The 18,531-nt window shown below is 42.7% G+C and overlaps 1 protein-coding gene across 5 annotated transcripts in view; it reads left to right on the top strand.

Annotated features, from left to right (window-relative positions):
* The first annotated feature begins 907 nt into the window (after positions 1 to 907).
* GAB3 (GRB2 associated binding protein 3) overlaps positions 908 to 18,531 on the top strand; it is a 69,165-nt gene continuing 51,541 nt past the window's right edge. For 3 of the 5 annotated variants that reach the window (XM_040614221.1, XM_040614222.1, XM_040614220.1), the window contains exon 1: positions 908 to 1,244. In XM_040614221.1, the coding sequence (XP_040470155.1) occupies positions 1,173 to 1,244 (72 nt within the window). In that variant the 5' untranslated portion in view covers positions 908 to 1,172. The remainder of the gene's footprint in view (positions 1,245 to 18,531) is intronic. The other 2 variants (XM_040614224.1, XM_040614223.1) reach the window with 2 other exon arrangements.

Genomic DNA, 18,531 nt, shown 5'->3' with positions numbered 1-18,531 from the left:
ATCTTGATTGTTGCTTAACATCTTGAAAAACACAAGCACAGTTTCCTAGTTTGTCAGGCTCCAGCAGTGACGCTGCAAGCTGTTGTCAGCCTGCCCTGCCAAAGAGCTCCAGCACAGATGTGAAAAATTCCATTAAAACATTATAAAGTCTCACCCAGGCCCAATACCACCAGCAGCACCTCGAGGAGCCCAGCTGCTGTGCCAAGGCAGAAGTACAGGGCACTCCTCAGAAATTACAGTGGAGAAACCCAGTGAGGGATCGCCGCATCCATCGTAAACCGAAGTCAAAGTTAGAAGCGGCTTCTTAAAAATGAACACAGGCTGCCCTGTCCTTGAAAAGCAAGAAGGAGTTTCCCATCCCGGAGAGAGGCACCGACTCCAAGGCTGTCAGCAACCTTCTGTGCTCTGCGCTCCTAATTGCTAGCACTGCCCGCGGAGTGGCAACCTGGCTCCCCGAAGCCACTTCTGAAAACAGTCTGTTTTGAAAAAATCTGCAATTATGTGACCGGGAAAACCAAGTTTATTCGTAGTAAACTCATACAGGGGACCAGATGCCACTGAAAAACCTTTGCACAAAGTGAAGAAGTTGGGACACAGCGGACCGAGCAGACGGTGGAGGCTGGGACGGGCACCCCAGCAGCGTGCAGGGCCGGGCGGGCGCCCCGCCGGCCGTGCCCCCCCCCAGCCAGGCCGAAGCCCCCCTGCCGTCCCCCCAGCCCCCCCGGGGCACTGCGCTGCGGCGGGGCCACGGCCCCGCTGCTCTCGGCATCTCCGCGGCGCCGGGCTCCCCCCGGGGCGCGGAGCGGGGCTCCCCGGGGCGATGCGGCGGCCCCGGCGGGAGCCGGTGCCGGTGCCGGTGCCGATGCCGGTGCCGGTGGGTGTCGCAGCCGCCGGCTGCGTGGCGGCGAGCCCCGGCCGCCCATCACGTGCTCGGTGTGTTGCATTGTGTTTGCGGCGGAGGGAGGGCTGGCCGTGTCAGTGATCAATGTCATGACTTCCTCCTCGGGCTGGAGCAGTATCAGAGCACAGCTGAAGGAAGCTGATTACTGCTGGTTTCAAATTGGCTGGGAACAATACACACACACGCGCGCGCGGAGCCGCACCCCCCCGCACCCCCGCACCCGCAGCCCGCACCCTGGCTCCCGCGCCGCCGCTCCGCGCCGGGGGGGAAGATGAGCTCGGGGGACGTCGTTTGCACTGGATGGCTCATTAAATCACCCCCCGAGAAGAAGCTCAAGAGATACGTAAGTGCAGAGGCTCTGCTGATATTTTTTTCCTCGCTAAAGGGATTTCGGCATGTGCTCGGTGTCTCGCTCCTCCTTTGAAATGTCTCGGCTTCGCCTTGGACCAAAACAAAAAGGTTTACAAGTCCATGCGCTTATGGAGTATTTTAGTTTTCACCGATATTCTTGTGCCCTTTGGAATTAACCTTTCCCGGCTCGTAAGATTATAATGCTTCTGTTGTTATGCAATATATCTTAGGTTAAAAACCACATTTCGGTTTCAGTTAATGTTGCTGTAACTAACAGAATTGTTGTAACCGGATTTCAGATGTCACTTTTCCAGGGAAGGGCAAGAACCTGAAAAAAACCCTAATACTTTAGATTCTGAGGCTCTGCTTTGTTAAGATGCTCCGTAATTTCTATGACACTTGCTACAGGCAACATCTGCAATAGTTTTATTGACCAATTTAATATGCCAGATGCGGTTGCTAGCAGAAAGCTTTACTTTTTGTCTGTGATAAAAGAGGTGCTGGAAGATGCCGTGCTGTAAAGTTGCTGATAGCTGAAAGGTGAAGGGGGCTGGTGAGAAGCAGCGAAGTGCATGCAAGGAGAGCTGCAACTGCATTATGTGTAAAGGGGCCCCCTTGTTTCGTTCTGTATCTGCCTGTTTTTCTGAAAAGAAAAAAAACAAAAAGGGAAAAAAAAGGGTGTGTGTTGCAAACATAGGAAACTGTATCATTGCAGGGCTGCGCGGAAGGCTCTCCGGGTAGAAATAAATGACCCTTAAAAAATTGCTTGGGACAGCATTACAAACGTAAGCCCATCGTGGGCCATTTTGCATGCTTATTTGTGATGGTTCTTCATCAGGAATGTTGTTACTGTTGTTACACTTTTGGAATCGGTAATACCCGTTTGAGTCATGCGCTTCTAACCTAACTTACCCCAGAGCACTGCACTGTACTAGAAGGATGCCACCATATGTGTCTGTCACACTCCTGAGCCACATACATAGCTTACATCATTTGTCATATTCTCTTCTGTTTATCAGCATTTTTTCTGGGCTGCTGATGTTAGCTTTTTCTAGTAATAAGAGGAATAACTGTCTTGTGAAGAATGTGGCAGATAGCATTTGGCAGTGTATTGTTTGTTTGCACTGAAAACTAGGAGAAAGGATAATTTACTGACGATAGAATTTACTTTTAACTTCTTCTAAGCCAGAGTTTCTTCTTTTGGATTGCAGTGTTGCATTGAAATGGCTGAATATTTGCTTTGTTCGGTTAGCATTTTCCAATTCTAAAATAACCACTGTGATGTGTCCCAAGGGAGCTGCAAATAAAATGTGGATATCTAATTTTTGTTATATTTTGTAACGACCGTACTAATAGCACTGTATAGGAGGCACTAGACAGTGTCAGAGCCACTGATTCACCCAGCTGGTATCATTAGTTACTCTGTCAGTGAAGCTATTTTTGATTACTCAATATTCATAAAAGGGCAAAGTAGAGAAAACAGAATGTGATAAAGCTGGGATTTGAAAGCTCCCATTATACAGTCAAGATAATAGTCACAACAGGGGCTCTGATCAGCTCACAAGGCTAGTTGCAGTCTGCTCTGCTCAGATTTTGCACTACAAAACCTAGGGAAATTGGGTCTATGTTATTCTTCAAACATCACCCACCAGATTAGCCAGGTCTCTGCAGATTAGGCTTTGTTTTCTGGTTAGGAGGATAAACTACTCCTTTGTCCATAATAAAGCAGAAAGAAATCTGCTGCAAGTACAGCAAAGATTAATGTCCTTTCTTGTATGACTGGTTACACAGTGGATGTTACAAACCAAATGGAAATTGTCTCTTACCCACTGTAAAATAATTTTTTTGCATTTTTTATGTAGTTTTGTCAGCATGGTAGCTTGTGCGCCTTGCACTGGGGTGGTAGATAGGCTGAACAACAGTGACTGCTTAAAAACAACACAAGCTTTAAAACAATGACTGTTTAAACTGACTTCAGTAGGTGTCAAGTGTCAACCGCTTACAGGAGAATGGTGTTGGCTCTGGGTCTGAACTGACAACAGACATAAATCCCTAAGCTTTACGCCACTTGTGTTCAGCTGGCAAAACCCATGGTCCGAGCTGCAGCTTCCAGGGAGCTTCATGTGCGGGCTTGGTCTGCTGCTCCTTGGGACCTCTGCACACTGGAGTGACTCAGTTGCTCTCACGGGGTTGTCTCCCAGTTTACGTTTTCCTGAGTTCAGCATCCGGCCTTTGTAAGGTCTGGCCTGAGGGTCTCTTGTTTTACACACAGCTAAATTCTTAATCCTCAATCTATTACAATCACTGAGAAAATAATTCCAGTGGCATCTGTATTTAAGAGACCAGACAAAGCAATGAATTCAGGTTGTGAGAGTGGGAAATGCAGATAGTCCCACCGAAGCCACTGAGAATATGTATAGTGTTTGTAAAATTAAACAAATACATCTTTGTGAGTTTAGATCCTAAAGACCAAAGTATACCTTCATTTATGCTTCTTCTCTGATGAAAGCAACAAGGTTTTCTGTGCGTAAACAAGTCAGAATTTGGCTCTAGGTAAGCAGAACGTTAGTTGTGAAACTTTGAAAAGCAAAAAGCAGGTGTTAAGAGTCTGTATTTTTCCTGTAATATCTTACAAAGCTGATGCTCTTAGTAGCACTATTCTTAGAAGTGTCTTATCATTCCCTAACAAAGGCTGCTCTCTTTACATGTGCAGGAAACGAACATGAGATTAATTACCCAAGTGTAACTTTCTGTAAAAACAGAGAGCTTAATGCTAAATGCAGAGAATTCATTAGAAAGCACAGGGAGCTTCACTTCAGCAGGCAAATACTCTAATAGTGGTTTAATAGCATGTACAATGCTTTTCCCTCTCTCTGATACTTGAACCATGAATCTACCGCGTCAGCTTGTCTAAAGAGGCAGTTGTGCAAGGAGTCTCCTGGGAGAGCATTTGGTGTGTGTTGCAGTTCTTTGTCCCCTAAGTGTGACCTGAAAGCTGTGCTGCTCTCATTTCCCCCCTTGGTTCTAGCTTTTCTCACCAGTCAGGGCTGTGTGGGCCTGAGGGGTGCCAGGAAAACCCCAAAGCTCCGGGGGAGCTGGCTATGGGGCAAGGGCAAGAGAGGAAGAAGCTGCGACCAACACCTAGGAAGTGGTGGTGGTGGAGGTGAAGTCCATCATGCTCTAGACCAAAAATACTAAGTTGTGGGCACAGCTTGACACTCAGTCCCGTGGAAGGAAAGGTTTTCCCAGAAGGAAAACCTGGCCCCACTGGGGATTTTGAGTATTGATATTAGTGGATCGTGAGTACCAGCCTCTGTAGGAAATTAGATGTCATGGGAGAATCTGCTTCAGGTTTGATGGGTTTCGCAGTGCCTTATACTAGTGCTGAATACATCCAACCAGGGAGTTAGATGAGGCATTCGAAAAAAAAAGTTTGTTTGTTAAAAAAAAATGAAAAAAATCAGAAGGCTCAGGGTGGTGTTGTTCTTGTATCCCGATTCTGTAATGTCAGCCTTGAATAGCAGGCTTTTTGAAACTTTTCATATGGAAATATATCTGCTCGCTAACTGGTAATATTTTTCTGTTTATTGGGGGGGGGGGGGGGGAGAAGAATGGTTTCATGGCCTAGCAAGCAAAAAAATTACTACAGCCAGTGCAAAATGTCACTGAGGGGGGGGAAAAGACATGGAAGAAGGCACAGAGGATGTCTAATGAAATAAGAGACTTGTGCCATTGAAAAGACACATTGTTCATGTGCTCCTAAGGAGAGAGAGATGGGGATTTTTAACAGGCAGCTAATTTCAACCTGTCTTCAAATCACTGTTCTGTAGTTTTTCACACCTGTGGGGAGGAGCAGTGGCGGTGCTCTGGTGAATGCCATGCCAGCATTTACTTACTGTTAGTGTTAAATTACGTGGTTTGCAATAGTAAAGGGCTATATACAGATGCTCGCTTGTTGTGAGTCAGTGCAGCTCCATTTAAGTCAATGCTGCACAGCTGTACCCCAGCTGAAGAGCTATTCTTAATCTTCAGTACTATACAAATTGATGAGGAAAGACCACTTGCTCAAAAAAAAAAGCCAAGTTTCCCACTTTGAGTGACTGGTTTCTTCAAACATTATTGAAAATCAAAATTCCTTGTCAGCATCTCTATAACAAGAGTCCAAAATGGACCCTGTGTTAGGAAAATTAGGCTTGCACCTCTTAGCACACTTCTTGGAGTTTCTGGTCTGGGAAGACAAATAGAGGTGTAAATTAAGGTACCAGATGCAAAAAGCTAGTAAGGCAGTGTCCATTCCTGCTGTCTTTGTGTGAGGGGCAGTAAGTGCTGTCAGAAGGGCACAGCAGCAAGTAGCTGCAGATGGACGTCTCTGACTGTTGGGGGGATCTGCCAGAGCTCGCCCACAGCACACCATTGCTAGGGTTTTACAAGATAAGAGAATCTAGACGACTTCTCCATTTTTAGCTGAAGTTCTGGTATTTATCAGGGGAGCAAACGGGAAGTTACTGGCCACTAAGAAGAAAAAGTAAAGAACTATGGAAGAGTTTGCTCAAGTAATAGGAACAAGAGTTCCACAGCCCTGCTAAGGGTGAGTACGATGCAGAGCATCTGCTCTCTGATCTAGCGCTGGCCTAGCGTCAGCAGAGGACACTGCCACCCTCGCCTAAAAGAAATCCCCAACTGTTGTGTGAGGTCAAGTACTACTTCTGCTGGTTTGGGATTTGGGGGAAGTTTCAGAAAAATGACTGTCAAAGAGAAATATGAACCTAATTTTTGCCCATAAGCCTTTTTATTTCCAAATCTTTCCTACAAAGCCTCACCTCTTGAACGCTGTCCCCTCTAAATATAAAGTTACAGCCACCTTTCATTTCCTGCTGTAATTAACATCCCAAACTCTCAGTGAAATAACTGAGGTTTTTTAACCAATTTGTGCAGGTTTTGTAACGCTAGTTTATAGGCTGGGTGGGAATAGGAGTCCCATGTGATGGAGGAAGTTGACAGGGTCTTTTAGCTGGTTATAGTTGTAGGTTTTGTACTTATGTTTTTCCTGCTGTTATTTAATTTTAAAATTCAGCATATCTTCTGTCTGGTTTGCATATTAAGGAAGAACCCAATTTTGAGAGAATGAAGGCTCTCATACAGAAGCTCCTGTGCTGCAGACTACGTGTTCCCATCTCTGTGCAATCCTGAACAAATTGATCGCACTGGTAAAATAACAGCAGAATATTTATTTTAGGGAGGAGTTTCCATCATTGGAGTTAAACATTTGTAATTAGCTAAGTGCAAATCAGACCATTTTCCACCACTTAACCTTGTTTTGGTAGGTTAAGTGTGATGTTTATTGTAGACCATGTTCATCGATTTTAACCATGTTTTGGTAGTTTACATGCAATGTTTAATGAGATAGGCTGACTTCTAAGAAAAAAATAATTCCTAAAAACCACTGCTGTTCTTGGCAAGTTGTGTATCAGAATGTTAAGCAGAATAATTTCCCTTGGACTATTTATTTGGGTGGAGCCATAATAGCCCTGAAGCCGCAGCTTAATCTTTGACTACATGTTTTCAGTGCACAAGAATGTCCAGCTATTGGTTTCTATTCAAAACAGACCCGCAAGTTATCAGGTCTTTGCATTCAAAAATAGAGACTTAAAAAAAACCATGCTAGTTTGAAATAGAGAAGGAAATGTTAACTGGAGTGGTAATTAAACTAGTGATGCAACAAAACATGTCTTAGAGGAAAAAGCATTACAAGTAGTGCTTTGGTGAACTCTTTGTTATAGCATGAAAACTGTAAAATGGATAAATACTTTGCTTCTACCAATAATGCATTAAAATGCTATGAATATGTATTAAGTCTAATTCGATAGGTTTTTAGGGAAAGGGACAAGTTTACTACTATAATGTTACTTAGTAGAAAAACAGTCATTTTATTTCTTGTCCTTTTCATTTGAGTTGGAAATGAACCAGTAATGTGGTAAGACAAAGAAAAAATGTCATCTTTGAAATTAAATTTGCATGTCAAAACATTATATCCAACCAGATAAAATAGATTTTCTTCTCTCACATTTAATTGTTGAATAAAATGCAATACTTCAACTTTGGGGTTTTTTTTCTGCTTTACAATAATATCCTCAACTCATTTCAGTTTATATTGCATCAGGAAAAAAAAAACACAAAACCAAACCAACAAACATATGCTATGCAAAACTCGGTTTTAAAATCTGCTGCAACTTGGTATTTGTTAAAAATAAACCAAAACTGATGTCTAGTCTTCATGGCAGAATAATACTCCCTTTCTGAGGCTAACTCATTTGTAGCTTTGTATTTGTTAGAATGAGACAACTGTTCTTAGAGATTTTGTTATTCCCTTCCCTTCTGATGCCAGAAACCCCACCTGACCTCTGCAGTCACAACTGCCTTGTAGCTTTCCACACAAGCCTTGAACAGCACATTTCAGTTATTCAATGTCCTTTCCCATACAGAGAGGCAGTAAAATGTCATCATTAGTATGAATTTAAAATTACTTAAATGAAGATGTTAATTTAAATGGAACTTGGATTGTCCTCTGAAAGTTTTTGACTCATTTTTGACAATGCTTTTTAAAAGACATTAGTTTCTGTAAGTTCTGTTAGTGACAAATATTATTGACCCAGGGACTGTGGGTTATATGTATTCATATTTCTGTTGGACAGAATAATAGCCATAGCAGGACCCTTTCTCAATTTGCAACTGTTGTAATCTCAGCAGAGTGCATAGTTTGCAAACAATCTGGTTTTACATGCCAGACTTGCAAACTCTTTGTAGAAGTTCAAGGATTTTACAGTTGTGAAGCCATTTTTTCAAGCTGACATGAACTGGTCGTGCCAAGGAGAAGCTAATAGTTCAGAACAAGCATGTACTATGTTTTACTTGCAGACTTTACAAACTGTGCGGTGAAGCCACTGAGTTTACAGAAGTATTGAGTTTGTAAACACTGGGAAAGCTGAACGTGTATAAAGCTGCACTTCCAAGATCTGTTGCCAGTTCCACAGAAAAGCCACCAGCATTCAAAGGTGACTGTGTGCTGACTAAATCACTATGAGATGAGAAAAAGCATCTGAAGAGATACCAGCTGAGTTTACCGTAGCAATGAAGAAACAGTTTCATGAGAAGTCATACACTGCTTCATGAAGTGCTGCTCACTGATATTCCAGCTACTACATCTGTATTATTTACTAATATTTATAGTGGAAGCTTTGCAAGCTTAAGAAGTTTTATTTTTAATAAGATCACCATCCTAAGAAAATTCTTGAGTTCTCACTGAGGTCTTAGGTTTAAAAATAAGAAACACTTAAGTAGCTCAGGGAATTGCTTTTTTAGGGTTCTCAAGCACTTTGCTCCCACTGAAATAGGATTTGCAAAATGTTTTCACTGGATACTCCTCTGACTCTAGGGCTGTTTTTGCAGGTCTTTACTGGCTAAATTTCCCTGTAAAACAGTGGGATTTGGACCATCAGCTGAAAATGAGGCTGTTACTCCAGCTCTCCAACTTCACTTTGTGCTTTTTGAAATGTTCCTTTTCGACAGCTAACTAAGCGTCATATCACCCTTGAGCTATGGCTTATAAAATAATGGTGAAGTGTTTCTGAAAAGTGAGGGGAAAACACCAGATAAATCCCGTCATTATTTCAGGATCCTCCCCAAACTCCAGCTTTTCCTCTGTGCTGAGCCTGAGAAATAACTCAAGCTGAAATATCATTGAAACAAACAAACAAAAAGGTTAGGGCACAGTCTGATTGGCATAGGAAGAACAGGCTTCATGACTGTGACACTGCTTTGGTTCCCCTGCATTGGGTTTGCAGACTGGAAACCTAATAATACTGGCTTGTAAAGGGAAAAATAGAAGCATTTATTGAAGTGTTACTAGACTGCAATGCTTTAACAGTTTTCTTACAAGAAATATGTTCTTTTTTTTTTTCCTTTTCTTTTCTTTTTTTTAATTCACAACTGAAAGTACTGTTGCTATGTTACTGTAATGGTGTGTAGGCTGCTAAATAAATAGAGGGAGTTTAGTCCATGCCAGAAATAGAAAGCCAGGTCAGAGGTGACATTTGGGACATGTTGAGAAAAAAGAGAATATATAATTATTTCTTTCCTTCCTATCATTCTCTTCAGTCTCATTAACCCCAGACTACTCAGGAGGAAATTACAACAGAATTTCTGGACACGCAGAGTACTAAAAATTGAGTAATTTACTCTCACTAAAATGAGAGTACTAAATTCTGGAGTCACACTAAGTCTTTTGGTTTTGTTTTTTGCAAGGTCAAATTTGCAAGGGAAACTGCTACAACTGTGGCACCTCACACACTTGTGCATTAAATAGCTTCTTTGAGATATCAAAGGACATTGGGAACTGTTGAAAATTCACTTTGCAAAGGTGTGCTTAGGAGGGAAAATCTGTCAGGGAGAACAAGCTTTGAGAAAACGTGCTCCTGTGAAGCCAGAAACAGGAAATTTGAGTCCATTGTCCTTTTTGGGATAGTCTGGCAGCTTACCAAGGATCAGAGAGACAAAAATGTGCTTAGGTTCTTATGCGAGTAGCCCTAGGTACCTGCTTGCAACTTCAGCTGTCTAAACTTCTTTGTAAATCTGGCTTGTGAACGTGCATGAGTGCCTTGTTGGTACAGCACAGTCATTTTTACCCTTCCTCTGCTGCCTGCATATGCACCTCAGGTACAGACCTTAGTACAATGAGCTCTCATTTAAGCTCCAGCAGCTGATTCAGTAAATGGTGGGAACTGCAAGTTGCTAATGTGAAAACTAAAGCCCAGTCCTCCTTCTGTGCCAGTCAGATCAGAAGCAGCCCTTATACCAGAAGTGAGCATTGCAGCCCTGTCACATGCAGACAGCGGCCTCTGACTTTATCTCAAAAATGTTATTGCAGATGCTGGATGCTCTGGGCTGTGTTTGCTAGCCACAAAGCACCTCAGCCCTCTCCCAGCCCCTTGCAGGCATCGCTGCAGGCATGCACAGCACCCCGATGCTCTGGTCCTGCCTTGCCCTTGGCCCTGCTGCTCCTGCCTGAGCATCAGCAACCCTCGGCCCACAGCAGGGCAGCTGTGAGCGGTCAGACCATCCTGCCAGCCAGGAGGTGGGACACCGAAAGGCGCACCCAGCTTGCTCATGTGTGAGTTAATTTAGCAGATTCATAATTAATCTGGAATATCTTATATTTAAATATATATGTTTACTTATAAATTAATTATTAAAGTGACACAATATGAGGCATCTAATTTCTTTGTGAGTTAGGGAAGAAGACCACAACCATAACCTAAACCAGTAGAGTGGGTGCAATCCATTAGAGATTTTTTTGTGTTACTCTTGTAGTGCCACAAATCTGTTACTTTCCTACAAAGAAACAATGTAAATGTGCCCCCTACCCAAGATACCTTTGGATCTGAGGCATTCCAGAAAATCCCACATTTGCCATAAAGATTATAGAGGAGCGTTAAATTACAGGGTACAACAGAGCCAATGGTGCCAAGTACAGTTATTCTTGTTCCTAATTTGCAGGGTTTTTTTTTAAATTTTCTTTTTATGTGTTAACACTCCTTGAATGGGGGGTTGGACTTTCAATGGCTAGGAGTATTTTCTAGCATGATGGACAGGAATAGCTGGTTTAATATGAAACTTTCATAATTTTCAGCCCCAAGCCAACTCCCAATGCCTTAGACCATTTGACATATCTGCAGCATGTCTGAGGTTCTGTGTCAGAAAATGAATGTGTAGTTTAGGATCCATCAGAGCTGTTTATTTACTGACATTAGGAGTTTGCTGCTGCTGCTGCTGCAATTAGAGACATTTCTTGTTTTCTAGCACAACCTGTATTCAGCCTCAGACTGAAGGAGAGTGTTAGAGGCTTTGTTGTCCCCTGTGGAGCTCAAACCCTTGTTTGGGCTCTGACAAATCCTTTACCCTTGCCAGAAACTGCATTTATCTCAGACCCTAAAGAGCAATTATTATGATTTATCCGTCTTTGGAGTGCATAAGATTTTACCAGGCATTTTCTACACAGAAATCTCCAGCCAGGAGAAGTCCAACCTACAGCCTGTCCTTTCCAGGGCTCTGTTGCCTGTGCTCAGCAGATTGCCCAGTTTAACCATCTGCAGCAGCATTGCTAAATGGAAAGGGGGATGCATTATACCTTCTGCAGTTCTGTTACGTTATCCTCCTAAAGGACCTATTTGTCCTTCATTATATTTCCAGGTCCTTTGTGCTTGAAATGATCTTTTAAACTTTAATTTACCAGCCAGCAAACCAAGTTTACTTATAAAGCTGTTTACCCATTAGAGTATTCCAAGTGGGCTGCAATGACGTTTGCTTGTATTCTTCATTGGGGCAAACAGCTAAATTGTTAAAACTGATTGAAATTACATCAGGGCAGAAGATGGCAGACGTGGCCAGGTTTCAGATAGGCTATAGTTAGCTAGGTGAAGATTAAGTTATCTTTACACTGCTCCTTTAAATCCCTAAGCACTCCCCTCACTGTGGCACTTACCTTGTTGAGGGTTCAGAGGTGCTTTAGTCAAACTTGCCATTCCAGAATGGGTGACCCGAGTTTGGGAGGTGAAGAGCCAGAGTGAAGCAGTAGCTGTGCAGTCCTTTCCAGAATATAGTGATAGAGAGAAATAGTCACAGAGATGCACACAGTGATATGTCTCAGGAACATTTCCAAGCAAATGATCTGCATGTAGTTTAGTAACCTGAGCTATGTGAAGATTTCAGCAGTGGTGGCCCTAATTCTCATATGCTCAGAACCTACTGTGCACCCACAGGCAGGTTTCAATTTGACTCATTCCTCGGGTTTACTGGATTTGGAAATGGAACTGGGATCTCTATATGAGCATTTTGTTGTAGATTTTAGTTCAGAGATTGTGCTTTTTTTTAAAAAAAGCAACTGGTTTATTGTGCCATCTATGCATAGGAATAAAAGATAAGGAGCAGAGGAAAGCACTCAGATACAAGACCTTGTACAATTAATGGTCATAAGGCCTAGGATGATTTTGTTGCAGGGGAGATGGTCACTTCTGACTTGCACCTAGGCTTGCTGCAGTCCAGGTACCTGCTCTGAGTAGAAACATGGTCATGCAGAATCACTCCAGATCTAGTTCATGGTGCCAGTTTAGGGCAGGATCTTCATGGTTCCTTGCTGGAACTGACAAGAAAAGGCGTATGGCCCTATACAGCAACATCAGCAAGTAAGTGTGATGATGTAGCACAGCTGATTCTATACCATCAAGTAGGAAGCTTTTCCCTTCCAAAATAAAATGCACCCATAATGGACAGAAAGGCCAAGTCAACACCGGGTTTAACAGGCTGCTGGAATTGGGCAGGTGTGCTGTCAAACTCGAAAGTTAGATCTGAAGCTTTCATTTGCATTTATGAGTTTACACAAATCTGCTTGGGAAATACCACTTTGTCATCTCCAAAAAGGTTTCAGATATAAAGTACTCAGACTCATCAGAAAAAAAATGTCCTGAAATAGAAATGGCACCTCATGTTCTTTAGCAATATAGGATCTTAAGGAGAAAACAGGAGCCAAAAAAATGCAGCCTCAAATTCTGACCCATTATGACCATATTTATGGGGAACATTTAAATAATCTGAACTGTTTTCCCTACATTACTACTAATGACTGTACCTTATGACTGATGATATCTCATCTTCATTAAACACTGAACTTAAATATCAGAGTTGGGCTTGAGGCTTTTCTTTTTAGCTTTTGAATCAATTGGCCAGATGCAGATCAAGCACAGAGCCATCGCCCGCAGCAACAAGGGAATGGGGAAAGAAAAGCAGATAGAAGGATTTTGCCTCCCAGTGGAAAGCCACAGATCTGCCATTTTCAGAGCTCCTGGTAACTGGTGTAACTGGAAGAGGTGGCATGTGATATGGGAACTGCAGCATTTACCAGCTTGTCATTGGAAACTGAAGACGATGAATGAATAAGAATGATAAAATGCACAATTTCACTTTATTTTGTGTAACATCTTTCACACAAAACTTTCCACTCAGAACGATAACAGCCGGATAGAATTATGGTGAAAAATAAAAGCAGAGTTGCAGAGAAATTGATGACTTCTTAAAAAGAGTAAACTGTCACTGAAAAATCTCACTTTCTATTTGAGAGATAAAATCTCTGCATGGTGCAGCCATTTTTGCTTCTTCTGGCATAAGATTTGCATGACTCACAGGCAGCAGCATGTTGAGGACCTAGAAATACATAATACAAGAGCAGATGCTGGATGCTGGCCGCTGGCTGGGGAATTCCCATACCATCTTTGAAATGATGATCCTGTTTGATGGGGCAACACACAGAGCACGAGGCAAGTGCGCATGATGTTGCTCCCCTAGGTGAGGTTATTAATCTGAAGGGTGAGAGACAGTGTGAAGGCTGCTAAACACCTACTATTGTAGCAGTCAATCCCAGCTGGTGAGGATGAGTGATGTAATGGATCAAGCAGGAGGAGAAAGTTTTCAAATGGGAGGGTGTAAAATCTGAAAGGCTGCACGTAGGAATGAAGAGTCGCAGTCCTAATTCGAGTACGCAGGCAGCTCAGCAGATGGCCCAGCAGATGAGTTGCTATGCACCATGGTATGTGTGAGAACAGGGGAGTAATGGTGAGGCTCCACGCAGAAACGTAGCCCTGCCCTTTGCACAGTATGCGGTAAGATCAGATGCCATCTTCTGTACCCCAACTGGGCCTTCCGCCCCCCATCAGGGCACTTTGTTGGCTTGCACACTGAGCTTTCCACAACAGTATTTCATACTGCTGTTCTGCATTACAGCAATTTCCTCCCCGGTGCTTTGCCTTCCACCTCCAAACAGAGCAAGAGCTATGCCCAGAAGTGCAGGTCCTTGCCAGTCGCACTAACAGCGACGTTACATTGCTAACTTCTCCTCCTGCCTTGGGCTGCAGCTCTCAGGCTGAGCTGGCATGTCTCTCAGGGTGGAAAATATCCCACTTTGGGCCATAGAACAGTCTCACTGGGATGTTTTGGGTTTATTTCCTACAATTCCAGTTCCTCCAGCAGTGAAGCACAGTGGCTGGAGAGAATTCATCTGCATCCTATGTGACTTCCACCTTCTCTAATTGCAGCTCTTTGGGAATTTTAGAGGAGAAGTTCAGAAAATCTCTAAAACTCCATTCTTTGTTTAAGAACTGACCAGTTTGCATCCGACTTTCTCCAGCGGATCTGTTTTCGCTGCTTACTGTTTGTGAGACTTTGGGGCTCCATTTGCAAATCATCTATGCACTTATAGCTAGATCCTGCAAAAAGCATCTTTGCCACGAATAGCAGCCATTGCCACCTCACAGTCACATTGCGCTGCCACTAAACATAACAGTGTTAGGAGCTTTGTTTTGTCTAGTGGTTTTCTAACAAACCTCTGCTAATCCAGAGCAATGTATTCATATGGGAAATTCCAATAATCCGTGTTTTGTGATACAGCAAAAATCTGTCTCACTAACCAGTTTACGTGTAACACTGATGAAATGAGTACCACTACGTTGTTTCAAGAAGCTCCATTTCCAATGCAATCTACAGGAAAATGACATAGGTATATAATGATGCATGAAATAAAATCACTATAATTCTGATAAACATCTCAGATGCTCTTGGGATGTGTGATATCTTTTTCCTTTACCTTGAACTGCTTCTGAAGCAACGTAAGCTAAACTGGGACCAATGTTCTTTTTTCCAGTACCAGTGTGTTCCCGTGGCATCCTTATGCCAGCAGATCCACAGCAGCTCAGCTACGCTAGTAAAACTGTGGACAAGCCCTTAGATTCAAGCAGCAAAGACATGAGCAATGGTAATCCCTGCTTTCTCACATGCTATCCTGTCAGATTCCATTTACCATCTTGCAGTCTTAAGAGCACAGTTCAGGTTTTGTGTCTTCTTCACCCTTAGTATATTTACTTGAATTGCAAAAAGAGATTCTTTAATCCCTGCTGGTTTTGTTGTGGTCCCCTGGAGCCAGCACCAAGACTACCGAACGCACCGAGCTCATCCAAGGGTAGATTCTCATTTCCGTTGTGGGTTGGCTAGTCTTTGGGATGGCAGTAATTCTGTGAGCCCCCAGTGAAGGTTATTTGGACCACGTGGTGAACTAGGATACATGGTTGAGGATATTTCACTATTGGACTTTTAAAGTGTGTTTAGCAAGGAGGATGTTCTGATCTTCCATAATTAAATTCTGTGTGTCCAGCAGCCAAACAACAACAGAAAATCCAGGTCTATATTCACTGTAAAATAAAACTCTCTGGAGTGTCTCTCAGCATAAGGAATACGAGTCAAAGTGGAAGGTTTTATGTTAGTAAAGGAAAAATTAAACATCATCATCTGTCTTTTTGTAAAGAAGCAGAAGGATGTTAAAAACTGTTATGCTGGCTCACATTTTTTCTACATAAATGAATTTTTGAGGCATCATACATGGTTACAGTAAAACAGTTAAATAGGAAATAGTGAAATCCACTATGATTTCTACATAACTTTTTATTTCATAACATATTTGTGCAATAGAGTAGTCAGAATGCAATAATCAAACTATGTTTTTTCCATGCTTGAACATTAGTGGCCATCTGGAAAATTACACGCTACCTGTATTCAGTGAATTGGCTGAGCAAGGGTGTTACCTGCAAGGAAAATAAAGTTAGTTTTATGTGTTTGGGTAAGTTAGCTTTTTCCAGGAAGAAACATAAAGAGAACCAAACAAATTTGTCACCATTCCTCTTTGGAAATGGGGTCAGTTGGGACCAGGGTGCTAGCGCTGCCCACGGACCCAGGCCGCAGCCACCTGACTTGTTGGGGGACTGTCCTCACACAGGAGTCATGACAACAGTCCTGATGTGTTTCTGGTAAAGTCACTGGAGGAGCCTCCAGAGCAACAAAGAAAAATGCCAAAGTGTCAGAAAAAAACTTAACCTTTTGTAGGAAGATCCTGTAGGAAGCATTGACCACTTCTGGCAAGGGCTCTGCCATTGCTAATATCCTTTTTGCCTGCAGCACCTACTATTGTAGCATGGCAATTTATTTGAAAAACTTTGGCTGAAACGGCTAGTTATCACTCTGCTCGTGCAGGGTGTTGCCTCTTCTCTTCCTGGTAAAAACACTGAGCTGCAGACGGGGTCTGTTCTGGGAATGGGCTACAGGCGCTCTCCTTAGTCAGCAAATACCAGAGCCCCGGGGCAGGGAGCCCACAACAGGGAACGGGGGGGGGGGGGGGGGGGGGGGGGGGGGGGGGGGACGGGGACACACGTCCAGTGCCCATTGGTAATCCAGTTATTAAAAATAAGTGTTGACTTGATGAACTTCTGACCAAAACCTGTTATGTCAGAGGGGGACTCTTCTAATACTCAGCTCCTAAGGTTGAGGTATAACTGTGATAGGGCTGGGGACATCTCACCTGAGTGAAAAGAAGAGCTGAGTTATCCAGACAGTCATCTAACTACACGAGGTCTTGGCAGCTTTGACCTGTTCTTTTGAAACTCATGTCTGTCTATGCTATATATTTGGCTTACTATTATTCCCGGATTTGCTTAGCTTTTTGGTGAAAATGTCATTAATTACTGATTTATTTCAGTGGAATAAGAAGGAGTCCAACTGTGTATGCATAGTGTATTTAGGGGTTTCAATGCTTAGCTTATAATTGCTCTTCCCTGAATAAGATGCTGTTGGGAAAATTCTTAGTTTCGCAGTGTCAAGCCATTAATTAATCAAGGACCAAACCAGAAGCACAGCACTGTGGAGAAGGTTCTTAGGTATCGAAAGTCACTGATAGTAAAGCTCTGTGGAAGCAGTGCCTGGCTGCGGTTGGGGAACTTGTCTCCCAGTTACACATTCCCCTGGCTGCGAATCCAATGCTGCTACTTTTTCCCTGTGCAAAGACGAGGCACAGCCACTGAATGAGTCATGGATCTGTGCTCAGCTGTGTCTGACACATGGAACTCTGGAGCAGGACAGAGGTAACAGCTTTGTAGTGTGGGACTGCAAGGCACACACACATAAAAAAAAGTCTTACACTCAGTGCAGCCCAAACCTTGAAGGTCTCTTTAGAGGCCTTTGGCTGTGCTGCTTTTGACTCTACCCAGCCAGCCCCACCTCTCCCATATTCTTCCTTCTGGTGTTTTTAATGGCTAACCCTCATCATCCATACAGGTGCTTCCCTGACCTCTTTGGGTGGCTGTGACCTGTGCTAGCCCACCTAAAAGCAAAGTAGCCACAGGCACTGGGAGTGGCAAACAAACAGAAGGATCTCTCATTGCTGTTTCTCTTCCTTGAACTGCAGGTTGTTTAATCACATGTTGCAAAACGGATTGTGGAGTGGGGTCGTTTTGCCTTTCAGCAGGGCTGTGGTGCTGGAACTGTAGAGGAGTAGAGCTGCTTGTCTCAGAAGGTGTTTCTAACACAGAGCATGTGACATCTATCACATAACACCATGACAAAACCGTGCTTCTAACACAGAGCTCAAGCAATTTGTGAAGTGAAATTAGTCAGAGGTATATGTAATGCTCTTTGATTTAAATGTGGATTAGAAAGTATGTACAGTAACAGTCCATTTCTAAAGACATTGATTCTTTACAGCAAAAGAATGAAAGTGAAAATATCCTGAAGAACAATAAAACAAAGAGTACTGTAGTTCGGCTCTGAAAAAATACCAAAGTTTTGCATTGGGTGCAAGAAGTGCTATGGGGAAGGTGCATGGGATTATTTTAGTGCTTCATTCATCTTCTGTTGTATGTTATGGGTCTGATTTGCACCTGATTTTGCACTCAAGAAAATCCTGAGTTCCTTTTTTAACTGTCAAATAGGAATGAACGTAGAATCAGCCATGGAGAAGGAGTCTTAGATTAAGCAAATGTGAGGTCCTAATCTAGCTCTCTTTCAAGGCAGTTAGATTATTCTGCTTGATTTTTAGTAAGGATTGAAATAAACTATAATGGAGAGGAGAGTCAGGTTACAGGGGCAAAATTAGCATTCAGAGAGATGGAAAAAGATGTCCTATGGCATATTTAAAATACCAGCAGGATAGTCTTCTACTGGATTTATTGAAAGATGAGTACCCAAATATCCCCAAATTCCTAGATAGGCTTAAATTCTTCATTTTTTTCAGTAAATCATTGTGTAAATTATGTCTATTGTAACTTCATGACAGTAGCAGTGTAATAATATTAGTAACTACTGTCATTCTCAACTTTTGTTAAGTAATAAGAAAGTCACAGAATAAAATATAAACA

The sequence above is a fragment of the Falco naumanni genome, chromosome 14 (genome assembly GCF_017639655.2).
Source record: "Falco naumanni isolate bFalNau1 chromosome 14, bFalNau1.pat, whole genome shotgun sequence".
In the NCBI taxonomy this organism is placed as follows: Eukaryota; Metazoa; Chordata; class Aves; order Falconiformes; family Falconidae; genus Falco; species Falco naumanni.
Note: the sequence above shows the minus strand (reverse complement) of the source record. Positions and strands in the feature narration are given on the sequence as shown.